General features: G+C 35.8%; 1 protein-coding gene across 11 annotated transcripts in view; it reads left to right on the top strand.

The window, feature by feature from the left end:
* RALGAPA1 (Ral GTPase activating protein catalytic subunit alpha 1) overlaps nucleotides 1-15583 on the top strand; it is a 133292-nt gene that overhangs the window by 108069 nt on the left and 9640 nt on the right. For 8 of the 11 annotated variants that reach the window (XM_066188435.1, XM_066188447.1, XM_066188446.1 and 5 more), the window contains one exon: nucleotides 12000-12124. In XM_066188435.1, the coding sequence (XP_066044532.1) occupies nucleotides 12000-12124 (125 nt within the window). Of the gene's footprint in view, nucleotides 1-11999; nucleotides 12125-12753; nucleotides 12785-13064; nucleotides 13268-15583 lie in introns of those variants that run through there. The other 3 variants (XM_066188439.1, XM_066188441.1, XM_066188440.1) reach the window with 2 other exon arrangements.

The raw sequence follows: 15583 nt of genomic DNA, 5'->3' as shown, positions 1-15583 counted from the left end.
ATATTCTAGATTCTTTTACTTTTATATTCTTTCATAAATATAATTTATCCATCTGAAGGAGAACTAATGGTTCTACTGATTTCTCAATAAAATATGGGTAGGCTTATGCCAGTGGCATTCTGTTTTAAAATAGAAGGAGGGCAGTGAGCTATCCTGAAAAGCAGTGACCTGCATTATCAGCCTCCTAGAACTTCTGAGTCTGGATATGTCAGTACAGATCCCTTGAAGAAAGGGAATTTTTCTTCTTATATGTTTAAAAATAAGCATAGTTTTAAGGGAGGAAATTTTTGTGTGTTGTAAGCTGAAAGTTAGTAGTGGAATCACTCTTTCATTATAAAATGTGTTTTTGAAGTCTATAAATCCCTTTTAAAAAATTGCAGGGAGAAGGCTACGATTCCTTAAACTGGAATGAAAAAGATAAATTAATCCAGTGTTACACAGAGTTGATTGCCTTGTGTGTAACTCAAAGTGACAGGTTTTTTGTTAATACCTACTTAACCTTATTAATTAATTAAACATTTTGGGTAACAAAAGCCCTTTGTTAAAATGTTAAGACTCTTGCCCTCCTAAGGTGTTAAAATTCATACAGATTTCTTTGATAGCTCTCAGAAGTCTGTGAATAAAAGCCTGGGAGATTAAACAATTTTTCCTGACATTTCTAAGATGTAAATAAAGAAATGTTTTTAAACTATTTAAGCCCTGGTTTTACATTGCAAAAACAGCATTGTGTATTGATTTAATCCTTTTACTAAATTCACCCTCATAACAAATAAGGGATGTGCAAACAACTTCCAAGGTTTGTATGTTAAAACATGAAAAGCCATGTATACATAAAAATAAGTTGTGGCATTCTATATGTTTGATTCTGACATTTAAATTGGTGGGACATGTAGGAGATTATTTATAACAACCAAAACTGGCAAAACCGTAATGGTTGTGAGACAGAGTGATGTTTTTGGGTGAGTTGAACAAGATATTGGCAAACTGTTGCTGCATCATTCTGCATACGGTAATCAAAACAGTTGGGGTATGCTTTCCAGTGCCAACAGAGGGATTAGAAGATCATAGGTACCCAAAAAAAAAAAAAAAAAAAATTAATAGAAACAAGCATTTTGGTTGGCTTTGTCCTCCTACAGGTCTGTATTTCTGTTACTGAAAAAGGGCTTTTTTTATAATACCTGGCAGTATGTGGAAATAGCTAGCTGGAGATGGAATGTACTTCATGTAAAAATATTCCCCAGGGTCAAAATTATGACAAAAAAGATTGTAGTTTATTCTGTATATACCACATAGTGGAAAGATGGAGTAAGCTAACAGAGCAAGGATTAAAAGTTAGTGTTACAGTAATTGGAGTTACCATATGGCAGTCCGAAGGACGTGAGTCCTAACCATAGCCTGGCCAATCAAATTAATCTCAATATACTTTCTAGGCGTTGAGAAAATAGTTTAATTGCCGATTAACTGCACCTGAATAAATCCATGAGTCACAAATACATCAATCTCCTTCTGAATGCTTCTCCTCCCAAACACAGAAGAATGCATGCTATTAGAAAATCGTTTAATTTCAGCTTGCTAAACCATAGTTACCATCCATCTGTTCATGCCAATTGTGGAAAAAGGTCAGTTTTCAGCAAAGCCATGCATTTCACAGAAGGTATGTGAAGTGAAATTTCACAGGGGACATGATGGATCCTGATTCCTAGTGATAAACCTTAGGGGCCAGCAGGGTTGGCATATGGTTCAGCATGATATGAAGGCTTGGGTTCCCTGGCTTCACTTCTTTGGTGTGGAACTGATAAAACCTGGCTCTTAAGTATTGTTTCACTGGACACCAATCATGGGCAGCAGGAACTGCCCACTTAACTCTCTGTGGGAAGGAAGCCCAGGCTGTGTTCACAATAGTACCATTGTAGTGCTGCAGACTGTTCTCAACAGCTTGACAGCATTAGGGAGGCGGGCAAAGGGGCTGCTTTGCTAATTGCTGTTCAAAATATAAAAAGAGCAAAATAATTGAAAATTCATATTTGTTTTCTTCATTTAAATAGAAGCCTGACTTTGAGTTTTTAAAATCATTCTTAAAATTGACTTTACTGCCTTCCAAAGAGGCTTATAAGTAGATTATCTGCTACTGGTACTGAAGCAACCCAAGGTATAGAGAAAACATTCTCATCAACTATAAAATTTTTAAAAGGTAGTTGTAAAGTTCATTGAAGTACAGATTGGAATTAATGACAGAATTTCTCATTAGAGAAGTTTCCTTTGTTACTGATAGTGTGGAATGGCAAATGAACACTTCTGCATGTGCAGTCTTTTTACTGGAACTGTCCAGTAAATATATTAATATAATTTTTATTTGTGTAATTTTGCAGTTTGGAGTGATTTCTTCATTAAAAGGCATTTGCTGTTTTTCTCATCAATTAATATGTCTATATATGTAGAGAAGGTATTTAAAGTAGAAATTTAAATACTTGAATATATGAAAACAGTGAGCTTAAGCATTCATGCTGATACCAGAGAGCAGAGAACTAGTTTTGCTTCTGTATTCTTTACACCTATCAGCCTTAGTTACCAGAGTTAAAACTGATGAAATGCTGGATGTCAGAATGAGGATGAATCCCTCTCCCAACATCAAGAGTTAGTTTGTGGGGTTGCATTTCCCCTCTGGCCTGTAGTATTCCATGTTCATTGCTGTCATCACTTCAGCCCACACCTTAACTTCTTTGGTTGGTGTGTTTGGTGCAGGAGCTTTAATGAACTTCAGTCCCATGGCCGGTGGCCCTGTGCCTCCCCTGCTGCCTCCTGCAAACCACCAGCTGCCAGGTGAGCGCTTCTGTCTGACCGCAGGAGCAGCGCTCCGTCACTCCATAGAGAGCCTGAAGCAGTGGCAGCTGTAATGGGCTTCAAAACAATTAGCACAACATTCCTTATAGATTCATTGATTCCGATCTTGGATACATTAGTAAGACAAATCCTCCCTGTACTTTGGAGTGGGAATTCTGCCTGCATATGGGCTGTTTTCTTCACTATTTTGTTTTCATGTCCATAGCCTGTTACTAAAACATCGATGAGTGCAGTATTTTTAAATATTGTCATTATTCTTAAAACCACACAGCCAAAGTTATAGTGCTGAGGTATTCGTGCTTCCCATCCTGCTGGCCGTTTGATCGGACTTTTTAACTTCATGCTAAAATGCAGTTCAGGGTTTGTGGAACCAACAATACACTATAAATGGTACCGAAACTGATACTTTCTGCTATATGTTTGTATTAGTATGCTCCTGCTATATTTCAAACAGATAATTCATTGAATGCCCATTCTTCCTCTTACTGCACAGTAGATTATATTTAAGTCAAGATTAATGGATAGATTCTGATGTTAAAACCCAGTCTCTGAGTCTGTCGTTCCCTAGAGGCATATAGTGCATTAGTTTAAGCCAATGTGCTGTTTATCATAGATGCTCTGACACTGTCTTAAATGACAGTTCACTGTACTTTGTAGCTGCTTACTCTGGTAATAAAATCACTATATTGTGTTCTTGATAATTACAATATTAAATAGAAACTTAATTGGATTACTGCACATTTAGATACAGATAGTTCTTAAGTAATTGTCCACTGTAAAATTTCTGATACTCATTTTTTCTCTCATGCAGTGTGTTCTGTAGGAGTCTAAGCTTAATATGTAGTTCAGTCACCTTAGATGAAAAAGTGCTGAAAAGACATCTGCAGTGGGATTTTTTGGTGCAGAGGAGTATCTTTTATCATACAGGTTTTCACTTGAACTTTTGTTGGTTTTTAAACCCTTCCAGAAGATCCTGTTTGCCAAAGTCCTTAAAGTAAAATAACTTCTGGGTTCTGCAGAGTTGAAGAACTTGATAAGCAGTCTTAGTTCAGATCTTTTTTCCCTTAATTTTGAAAAGTCTGTGTATAATTTTTGTCATTTTTACTGCCTAAGCAGATGAACAGAATTAGAATTCATTCAGTAAATAGTTATTTTTATATTATTATCTTAAAAAGAACCCCAACTTTTTTATATAATCAGTTTTTTATATAGTTTATATTCTAAAGGATAATACTGAAATTAATTTTTTTTTTTAAGTTCAGTTCACTTGCACTTTAATTCTACATATCTTTATAAGCCTTCTGTAAAGGACCTTTGTACAGAGTGGTTACATTTTTCATTTCATAATTGAGTGTTTTAAGTGGTTAAGCGTAGTCCAAATTTTATCCAATTCCAGCTTGTGTTAATGGTGCTCCACTCACACTGCCTTAGCACCTGTTATGGATTTTGAGTCATCTGGCAGCCCGTGGGACTTAGATAAAGAAGTACCAGGTGTCCTGCCTGTCTCTTAATTGAGACGCAATGTAAACAATATAGACTTGGCAATATGGTTATAGAAATGGATTAAAGCCCAGCTTTGTCTGCACCGATGAATCACAGCTTTTTCTTCCTAGAAGATGTTATAAACCACTGATGAATTTACCGAGCTGTAAGATTTTGTGGAACAACATAAAAGTAAACAACGCATCAAGAATTTTCCTACAAGGACAGTTTTGCAGAATATTAAATGTGATGAGTTTTTTTAATGAAAATGTAAGCATCAATTAGAATTTCTTGCAGTAATTTAGCGATTTTGAAACTACCCACACTGTAAAAATTAAAATTCTTACATAAATTCAGATAAAGTCAATGCCTTTCAGTATGTAGTGTGTTAGTAAACAGGCAGAAAACAATACCATTTATGTGGAAACACTCAATGGCTGCAACTTTATCTCGCCTACGATTACATTGCAGGACTTTTAACCTTATAACCATGGAGTAGATATAAAGTAAATTATCTCCTTTAACTGTAAGAAAGTAATCTTAAATAAAAAAACTCCTCCAAATGGCAAAAGCGCATGATAACACTTAATTTATCACAGATTTATTTAACTGTTTAGTAGTATAAAAACTTAAAAGTAATTTTCATTATATTTATTCAAAGAATGATGCAACTATGTTTTGGAAACAAATTGCAGTACCTGGAATGATGGAATTAGTTTGTATAAATGCATCTATTATATATTCCCCTATTTTCTTAATGAAGAAATATATCACAGAAATTACCTCAGAAAGCCCTTTGTAGTTACAGCTTGAGCTGAAAAAGAATGTCATTAAATGTGTTAGATAATACATTTTAGGCTTGCTTAAATTCTACAGTCTTGGTCTGTTACTTGTTTTTCATATACACTCTCATTTTATTAATGACATCCCTACATTAATTAGTAAATTGTAACATATACATTACTTATTAAAATTATTGGTTTTGGATAATTAAGAGAGCCCCTCCTGCAGTTTTAAAATGTTTTCACCAAATGCAACATACAAGTTTACTTTTGAAATACATTTTTCCTTGCTCTGAGGTTTATGTTCTGTTCTTATGAGTAAGAAAATATATTGTTACATTTTATTGCAGAAGAGCTGTCTTGAAGAAGTGGTTCAGTAGGGAAAATCATCTTAAAAGACTATAAAATTTTTAATTCTTTGACCTGCTTAGTAGTGTCAAGCATAGTAATTTTTTTCTTCTCTTTCACCTAAATAACTTGCATGAGATATGAGAATGAACTGAATTCTGCCTTATGAATCACTGGTGTTGTTGCTAATCCAGTTGTATGTAAAGAAGCTTCTTTCATTTACAGCATAGCTGTATAAACAGATGCACCTAGCTAAATATTTATTTGCCATTTTCAATATTGACAGTATTTAAGAAACACAAAAGAACCCAGTCTGACTTTGAGATATCAAGGTGACTTGAGTAAACAGAAGATACAGCTGGAAGAGAAAAACCCTCTTTATTTGTATACTGTGCAAACTAGATGTGGAAGTGACTGAAATGCAATAAATAGGGAACACCATGATACCACTTCCACAGAGTCACTTTTCAGAATATAAGAGAACTTTAACTATTCCTCTCAGTTGATGCTGATCACCCACCTACATACAAAATGCTGCTGCTTGCAGGGCTTCCAGCACTGGATCAATAGCAGCCCGACTTACATCCTTAACTCTTAAGAGCCAACAACGACTACAAATTGCTGTGACTCAGTATGAGTTCAGCTGGTTTGACAACCACTGCACAGTCTCTTCTTTTAGAGTGAGATTTCCCAGAAAAAAATTCCATTTCTGTGATATGTGTGGGTTTTATCTCATCTTCCTGTAGAAGTCAAATTCTGCTGGGACTAAGTTTTCCTTTCAGCTTAAAGCCTTGATCCTAACTTTTTATCTTTATAGGGAAGGCCATTATCCTTTCACACTTTGATCTAAGGCATTGAAATTTGCTAGGAAAAATGTGCCAAATAAAATCAATTCTTTCATCATTTTAAGTATCTCAAACTGTATCAATTAATTCTGTGCGGTTTACACACCTGTTCAGGCCAGGGAGCAAAAAACTTAAAATCTCCTCCCAAAATATACTCTTCACTGTGCTTCACTGTTTCTTTTTTTTCCTTTGGTCCCTAATATCCTAGGAGCATTTTTGTATGTTGACAATACTACAGATTTGAGTTTTTTCCCTATAAAAAATGATGTGTGCTTCTAAATTTGCTGAGGAAGAAAATGTAGTAAACAAGAGAGTTCCTTCTTATATGGCTTTTCTTAAAATATTGTTAATCTATTTTATGTAAATTGTGTATATATGCAATTAAAAACCTCTTGCAGTTGTCCATTGATCCTACAAGAAAGTATCTCTGGTGTAGGATTTTCATTTTCCAGATGAGGGTGGAGCAGCAGTTCGGTTTCTGCTTGTCTTAAATTATTTTCCAAATGCCTGGCTAACAAAGTCATACTCTCCACAATCATATCAATATATATTGACTTCTTAGATGATTTTGCTAACAGTTGGAACTGCCAGGGATGCAGCTGTACATGTATTTCTGAGAGGAGTTTGTAATTTAACCTGAAAAAAATCCATCTTGCTATTTAGAAATGCATGTTCTAGCTTTTTTTTTTTTCTAAAGTATTTCAAGGCAATCGTTAAAACCCTGTCTTTTTTTCTCAGCTCTGGAACCAAAGCATACCAATATACAGTTATATCATGGTATACTACACATGTATCCTGCACATATATACAAATACACAAGTATGAGGAGGGAAGATTTCTGAATAAAGCTTTCATGAAAGTGTTTTACCTCGACACTGCTGAAATTGTTCTTTGTTTCATAAAATAAGATTTCTTCTTAATCAAAGGAAATACACATGCTCATCTATATAGTCTAATCTTCATGGTGCTTTCTTGGGAGACGAGAGTCCCTGGATTCCAGTCTGTGCTCAGGAAGCATTTGTTATCAAATGGGTTTTGGAGCAGGCAGTAGAATTTCTTCTCCAGCCCATCTGAGAATCTTAACACTTGGTTGTTCTGGTAATAGATTACATAGTTGTGAAGTGCTATATCCTTAAATAAAGTCTTGGTAATCTTATTACATGTTTAAACTATTTTTCCTTCATTTTTTCTAGCCTCGGGTTAATGTCATTTTAGGATTGGTATTCCGTCAATGACTGTAGCAGTAATCATACATCCACTTCTTAACTAAAAAAAATAGATAGATTTCTTGTAATGCGTTTTAGTCAGCTGTAAAACTGAGAAGTGTGAAGAAGAATGGAAAGAAAATGCATAGTCAGAATGACACAGTAAATTCTAAAGAGTTTGTGGGGGGGATTGTTTGTGGACACTTGTGGAGGCCTGATGCTGCACATAAGCCACATAGAAAAAAGTACAAAAGTACCTTTACAAAAACGTCAAGTTAGTAAGAGTGGCTGCATTAACTGACTGGAGGTGAGTGGTTTTGGTAAAATCAATGGAATAGGTATGGAATATAACATTCAAATTAGTAGCCTGCATTTGCAGTAGGGAGTGGCAGACTGATGGCAGTATCTGAGAGAATGCACCATCTAAGTAGTACATCCAGAAAGTGGATTCTGCAGTGCACTGAGTAGATTATAAAAGGATTAAAAATGCATTTATTTAGGCCAGAGAAAAGGCAGTAACTGAGATGTGAGGTAAGAGCCTAGGTAATTTGTTCAGATAGATGGCTCGAAAAAGTTTTAGCTTAGATTCTGCATAAAGAGTCTGCAAGAGATAGATGTATTTTGCCATAGGAATCTAAAGCTTGGAAGTGATGCAATCAACAGAGATGGCGAGCTATTAGGTGAAGACATGAAACGATGTTTTTCAGAAAGATTGGGCATAAGTTGGTGATCTGAGAGCCAGGCTTTGAGTGCTTGTTCCCAAGTACAAATCAACAGGTCTAATAATGGAAAGTACAGTATTTTCAAATAGTAGATCTTTTCAGGTAATTATTAATAGAAATAATTACAGATTTAGAGAGTAAGTAAAAGGGATTGTAATGTAAATTAAATATTAGCTAGAGTGACTGCCACCTGAGTGACCTATAAAGATACAATTCCTGATTTTTTCTGGTACTGATTCTATTTTTCAGAACAGGTTCTTCTGAAAAATATAACGAAGTAATTAGATTTTTTTGTTACGATTTTTGCAGTTATGCATCTGCAAGTTTTTAGCTGACACATTTGGGCAAGTGCCTGCATAATTAATGTATATTGTACATTTTTATTCATTCAGTTTTGTTCCAGTTAGCACCATCTTCAGAAGCAAAAAGCCCACAATACTGTTGTTTAAGTGTTTTGTCACTATCTGTGCCAGTCTTTCTCCATTGGTTTGTCTGTGCATCCTTCCCATTCCGTCTTAATTGCTGATGCCAGTGGCAACATCCACTCGAAGTAAGAATACAGCTTGCATTGCCCTATTATTACTAGCCATTGAGTTTGTGTGTGCCACTCAATCTGTAAGTGCTAATACGTCTTTCCTAGAGAGCAGTGTTTTAAAGAAATAAATGTCTAGCCTATTAGAAGTAATGTAGAAATTAGCTACCATGGGTTTATGGTCACTCCTGCAGACAGTTGCATTCAAATACAGTGTAGAACTAGATTATCTCAGCCAAAAAAAACATATAGAATTGGTGTTTCAAAATTACTAGGATGTTCGCAAAATATAAATGATTAGAAGATAAAAGTATCTCATCTATGTAGTCTCTAATACAGAAAGAGAGTTCTTCTGAGGAGAGTGTAATTTCTTAGTGCAGAGTAGAGCAAGCTTTGGACTTGGTGTTTGCGTCAGATTTTTTTTGTTTTTAAGGTGGGTTATGTTTTTAACAAGCTACAGATGGTTTTGTGGATTGTTAGGATGAGCAGCAACCCAGATAGCTGAATTACTTTTCTCTGGGTGTGCGTTTGAATTAGACTTCTAGAACTGATATAAACATATCCTCTTCACTGTGTAACAAAAACATCATTATCATCCTCAGTCAGCATCTATCTCAAGACTTCTGTATTTGATTAGGAGATTGTACCAAGACTAGAGAAAAAGAATGTCCTTGTCATGTTCAAAGCAGTAACTTTCCTTCATTTTGCCTTATTTGTGTATAAGCTTTGGATATAATAGGATAAACTAAAAGGTTTCCTTTAGAGACCTCTGAATGTAGAGCATTTTAAAAGCAAGTAGGTGTCTCTACCCTACTTTTTCATGAAACATTTTACCCATTCAAGCAGACTTTTAAAAACAGCTTGTTTTGATAGCAGCCTGTTCTCCTGTGGGCCTTCAGCCTTTGCTTCCTGGCAGCACCTTTGGTGCGAAAAGAGAGTGATCAATTGGGAGACTATCAGTGCCAGCATGCATAGAGTGATAAGTTAACACACCACTGGGAATTTCTAGGGCCCACCAAGATACTTCACTTCTAATGTGCTAACAAGCTCGTTTTTCTACCTCTTGCCTCTTCAGTTATTTTTTTTTTCTCAGAAGAGCTTAGAAGTTGAGTGCATCAGGCATAATGAAAAGCTCTGTAGGAGGGAGAAGCAATAACCCCATTTTTCCCTTTTCAGCCAAATAGAAAATTAGTTTCTGGTAATACACAAAGGCCAGTATTTTTTGTGCAAGGGGCACTGCTGTGAATCAAAGGACTCTATTAACTGCAGAAAATTCAGCAGCTGTGAATCTCCCCCAATGAAAAAAAAAAGTGCTTTTCAACAAGTTGTGAGATACGTAGTATTATTTAGACTTCAACCATCAGTTTCATCCTCTACCACTTATATATAGCCTCTTAAAAACTGTGCTATATTACTGTCCTCTGTTCAGGCTCAGTACTGTGTTTATCCCCCAACCTAAGAATCATTACAATGGGAGATTTCTATATTTTCTCTTGTCCCAGTGCTTCTATTATAGCTTCCCCAAACTGAGGCTTCTGCTGTGGTTCAGCTGTCTCTGGTGTAAGAAAGAATTCAGAGCACAGATTTTGGAGGGAAGACTGTTTCCCAGTTTCACTATGTAACCAAGTTATGGCCTAAGGAAATACAATAAAAATAATTTTATTCTGTAACTTGTTTCTAGATAATATATTCTCTATATTTTTTTATATTTAGATAGACTGTAAAATCTACAGTAAATATTGTACAAAAAAATCGACAGAAAAATTGAGTAGGAAAAGTTCTGTAATTGTAGAAGTGTAGTTTTGTAAGATAATATAAAGATTACTGTTTCCATCTTTCATTGGCTGTTGGGAATTGCATTGCTTATCATAACTGAAATTGTATCATTATTTATTTTAAATGTTATCATTAGTAATTAAAAATGCTTATTATGTGTAATGCACTTTTAATGTTTGGATTGCTAAATAATTATGTGCAATGTGAGTATTATCTCCATTTCAAAGGTGGTGAAATTGAGACAGAAGGATAGTTTCCTCACTGTCCCTGATTCCCCCAAAAAGAGCAGCAGATCTGAAATCAGACCCCAGAATTTTAAAGAAATTATTTTGAGTGCATTCCTCCACAGCATGCTGATTTGTTTGGGGTATTCTTTTGGAAAACAGAACTATGTAAGGAGAAAATGACCTCACTATCTGCAAATAAAATACAGGGGAAAAATAAGTGGGCACAAGTGTAAATATCAGGGAAAATTTCTGGTCATTCTCTGTTTGTGTAAGATAACTGGAGAAGGTTTCCGTCATTCAACATACTGAGTCCAGCTGCAGGACTCTGAAAGTTGTGTGAGAAAAGGTTAACTGATTTCTCAGTTCAGCAACTATACAACATGAAGTCAGCATGGTAGTTTTTCTTGATAATTGTATGTTGCTGCCTGCTGCTCTACATTTTGACAGCCATTTCCATAGTTGCTTTCATGAACAGCAGAAATATTCTCTCTTTTTCTCGCTCTCTCTGTGCTAACAGCACAATCCGGCCTGCTGGAACAAGAAGCCTGGAGAGGGTTCTTCAAAAACAACACTTCAAGATACCAGTCTCTTGTCAGTAATATTAGAGGAGGAGAACACAGGAAAAAAGAAGAAGTACAGTATTTTGCTGCCAGTGCCCTGCCAACACCCTGTTAACCAGTATTTCAGGGTCCTGTGGATTCTTTACAGATATTCTTGCTTGTTTTAATGACGTAATTGACAAGGTGTTTTTCCCAGTACTGAAATTTCCCTATGTTTGTCTTAAATGTGGGTGTGTTTAGGGATTTCGAGAGCAGTTTATTATGGAAAAGTGCAAAGTCGTTTGTTTTGTTAATGCTAAGGTATGTTTCATGCTACACCCCCTAAAAACTGAAATTTTTTTTTTTATTTAATTGTGACTGGAATACAGGCAAATTAGTTACTTAAGAGAGTACTTCAGTTGTTGCTGTTTGTAAACAATTTCAGGAAGTTCTGCATCAGACATGAAAAGAATACAGTTGAACCATAAGGTTTACATTAATCATGTTTATCTTACACTTAATATTATGTCAATGCACCAGACAATATCACAGTCATATAAAGAACTAAAAATAAGTGCATACAGTCACTGAAATAAATGATATGTATTTAACAAAAACAAGAATTCTGATTTACTAGGCACTGATATTTGGCATTTACAGTACATTATATAAATTAATCCTTAATTCTTGGCTAACTCAGCTATGAGGAGAGAGCACGATACCTGCAAACTATTGTTCAACATCATCTAGAGCCTACAACATTTGAAGATTTTGCTGCTCAGGTTTTCTGTCCAGCACCTTATCAACATTTGCCCTCAGAGACGGGTAAGAAGTAACAAATAGTTCTTATAAAATCTTACTTGAAATGCAGTATCCTTACTTATAAAGACTAAAAATTCAGCCTTTGCACATCATGAAGAGTTATCATTAATTGGAAAGAACCATACAGGCTTGAGAACATGGGCAAAGTTGACTTTAAATCTTTATTCTGTTTTCTGGCATCATGAGCCAATGCCTGGCATTAAGATTTGGCAAGATGCTTTAATATAGCAACCAGACCCTGGATTTTTACAGCAAATTTCATTACAATCCCCCGTGTAAAGTCTGCTTGGAAACATTGGTACTGTCATCTAGGCTAGTTCTGGTAGAAACATTTTTAAGTGCACCTTCCTCATAAGAAAGTTTCAAGGGTTGCTACATGGTTAGAATGAAAAGTTTTAAACTAAAATTCTGAGCCTCGCAATCTTAATTTTGTTCCCAGGTTGTTGGTTACAAAGTTGGTTTTAAGGTAATTTTTACTTTTCAGTAAAATACCTGTTTTATAAGGGGATACTGCATTTTTTGTTACTAATAAGAAAATCGGTAAAAGAAACTTAGTAACTCAAGGCCTTCCTGTTCTGACATTTCTTGAACTCCTTATGATTATTTCATTATTTTATTTCCCCTCTTTTTAGATCATTAAATATCAGTTCTGTTTATCTGAAGGTAAGACAAAGTGTCAAAAAACCCCTTTGTTCCTCTTACTTTTACTAGAGCACTAAGCTTGTAACCAAATTGTATGCAAACTTTCCTTGTTGCCCTTGTTCACACTAAAAAGAATTTCACACTGATTGAGAAATGACCACTACATCTTCTAAAAGTTTTAGTCTTTTACTAACCTCAGGTCTGCATGAAGCACTAACACTGGTTCTGGGATTAAGGTAACTAATGATAGAGACAGTTGTTGAATGAGTAACACTTTATTGTGTTGACCTTTGTTTCTCAGCATGAATAAGTAGTACTGGATGGCAGTGGTGTGTTTTGTACCCTGTACTGTCTTTCATTGATGTTGTAAGACATTCTGCAGTGATAACCTAGGAGAGATGGAGACGAAGAATGTGTAACACTTGAAATCCCCTGTTCAGAAAAACCTTATTTAATGATAATCAAAGTGCTTCCATGGAAAAACTGTAAATCTAAATGAAATAAATTTTGCAAGAATAGTTTGGCAAGTTGTTATCTGAAAATTTGTTTATCTATTCCAAAATGTATGCAGAAATCAATTCTGAATTATACAAGAATTATGGTAAGACTACAGAAATAATGACTGAGAGATGTTAAAATGTTGAGGCTCCTTTACTTTAAAACACAAACTATAACTAGAAATGAGGTGCAGTTTCAAAGTATAGTAAGTGGTATAATTATGCTAGTGGAAATAGTTGAGACTAAAAGTAAACAAAATTAAAAGTAATTAAATAGTATAAAAATTAGTAGCATAATTTAAAGTATGAAAACATTTGAATAGGAAAAATCTGTAACTAGAAACACTAAAAACAAACAAAATTAAAAACAATAATCAGGGATACCAATCCTTGCCACATTTCCTGCCAAGGGACCTAGTGAATATTCAGCACCAGACACTTTTGTATGGCTAGTATATATTCTGTATTCTAGTGCACTTGTTGAAGTTCTGCCTATTCCTTTTCAGAAGTCTCATTCCAAGTCAAGTCATTCTGCCCTCTTCCTCTAATTCATTCTTTCAGGGTGAAGCAAGGCTGCTTTTCTGTGCTACAAAGTAGCACTTCTCTACAGTGGCCATTTCTGTATTTTAAAATTGATATTCTCTAGCATGATCTGAAATGACATTATGATTTTTTTGAAACTTGATTTTAACCTAATCTTTCTATCAAAGTTAATAATTTTCTGTAGGAATCTCATTAATAGGAGCTTGTGATGTGTTTCACATCTGCACACATGCATGTGTGTGTCTGCATGCCACGAAACACGATGTCCTGTCCTGGGAGCCACATTCTTCTGGACCTTGCATTGTGCAGTGGAAGTGACCAAGACTTCAGTGTCAGGAGCAGCCAGCAGCTTCCTAGGACAGACATGCAGCACAGTGTGACCCAGCATCAGAGTCAATCAACCTGACCCCACATCTGCCTGACTCTGTGCTTGCATTTCACCCAAGGGAAGCTGGGGATGCTCTGGCAATCCTGCCTGCAAGCCTGATCTCTGTTCCATCTAGGACTCCTGGAACTCTCATACTCAGCTCCAGGACAGAGTCCCTGAAGTAGCACCGAACCATCTGCCTCCAAGCTGACTCTGGAGGGCACAAATTCTAAAGCCTGAGGCGGGTATAAAATAACACGGCAGTTACCTGCCAGAAAGGTTACCCCAGGGGTTGGGGTTAGCCTGGAAACCACTGGTTTCCAGTTCTAGCAGAGGCAGACCTGTGAGCTACGTTGCTGCAGATGACCCAAATTTCTGATGGACTGTGATCCCAAGGAAGAGTTTGCCAGCAATGCTATTGAAAAAAATAGATACCCCTAAATTTCCAGGGTCCCTGCAACAGGTGAATTTCTTAAAAGAGGTACAGAGCACTGAACTGTGCCAGGATTACACACAGGAGCGGTGCTGGAGTCTTTCCTGGGAATGCACATGCATTCATCACCCTCAAGATGATTCAGACAAAACCTTGCAAGCTCCCAGCCAGATGTGTTCATGTCATCTGAAAATTTCTAGCCAGCTCCTAAGATTTCATCACCTTTTCTAAATACTAAATATTTCATTTCTGTATGGGCTTCTTTTAATAAAAAATGACTGACCAGAAGAGACTAAGAAAAGAAAATCCACATTTTAGATATTATAGAATTAATTGTTTTATTGGATCATGATCTCCATGATTACAACTTCTGAATGTGTTTTATTTTATAAAATACTCTATGCATTTTTTCACCTAAGAGAGATCTTAGAAACTATGAGGCTGCATCCCATCACCTGCAGCCCATCACCAGGTGTTACCATTTTGTTGTTGTGATCCCGTTGGCCATTTTTGGTTTTTTTGTTTGAGTTATGAGAATCAGAGCAAATAGAGAACATGCCATTCAGTAACAAACTGTATTTTCTTGGATGGACTTATTTTATCAAAGGCTCAGACATCAGCAAAAGCTGTTTCCTTTTTTATTGTGACTCCTCTTCAGTGTAATGTGATTGTGACAGCTGCTGTTTTATCTAGAAGCTTAGTTTGCCCTGTCAAAATATCTGACAAGTTCACCTTGCCATGTGTAGGAACCTGACTAGTGTAGTGAATGTGTACATTTAAAGAAATTGAGATTTACCTGTACTTAATCACAGAATGCAATTCAGTTGCCTCTGTGTTTTTTACCTTGTGCTGTCTCTGTTAAATTGAGTAACTGCAAATACTCTGCTAAATAGAGTAACTTGTCCTATGCAGATATTGAGTGAACTAGATCTCTGTGACACCAGAAAAGGTTGAGGGATCTGTCAATGATAAGCTCAATT

This window comes from Chamaea fasciata, unplaced genomic scaffold (genome assembly GCF_029207755.1).
Source record: "Chamaea fasciata isolate MVZ Bird 193981 ecotype frontalis unplaced genomic scaffold, bChaFas1.0.hap1 SCAF_7, whole genome shotgun sequence".
NCBI classification, from domain to species: domain Eukaryota; kingdom Metazoa; phylum Chordata; class Aves; order Passeriformes; family Sylviidae; genus Chamaea; species Chamaea fasciata.
This window is presented reverse-complemented; position numbering and strand designations above follow the sequence as displayed.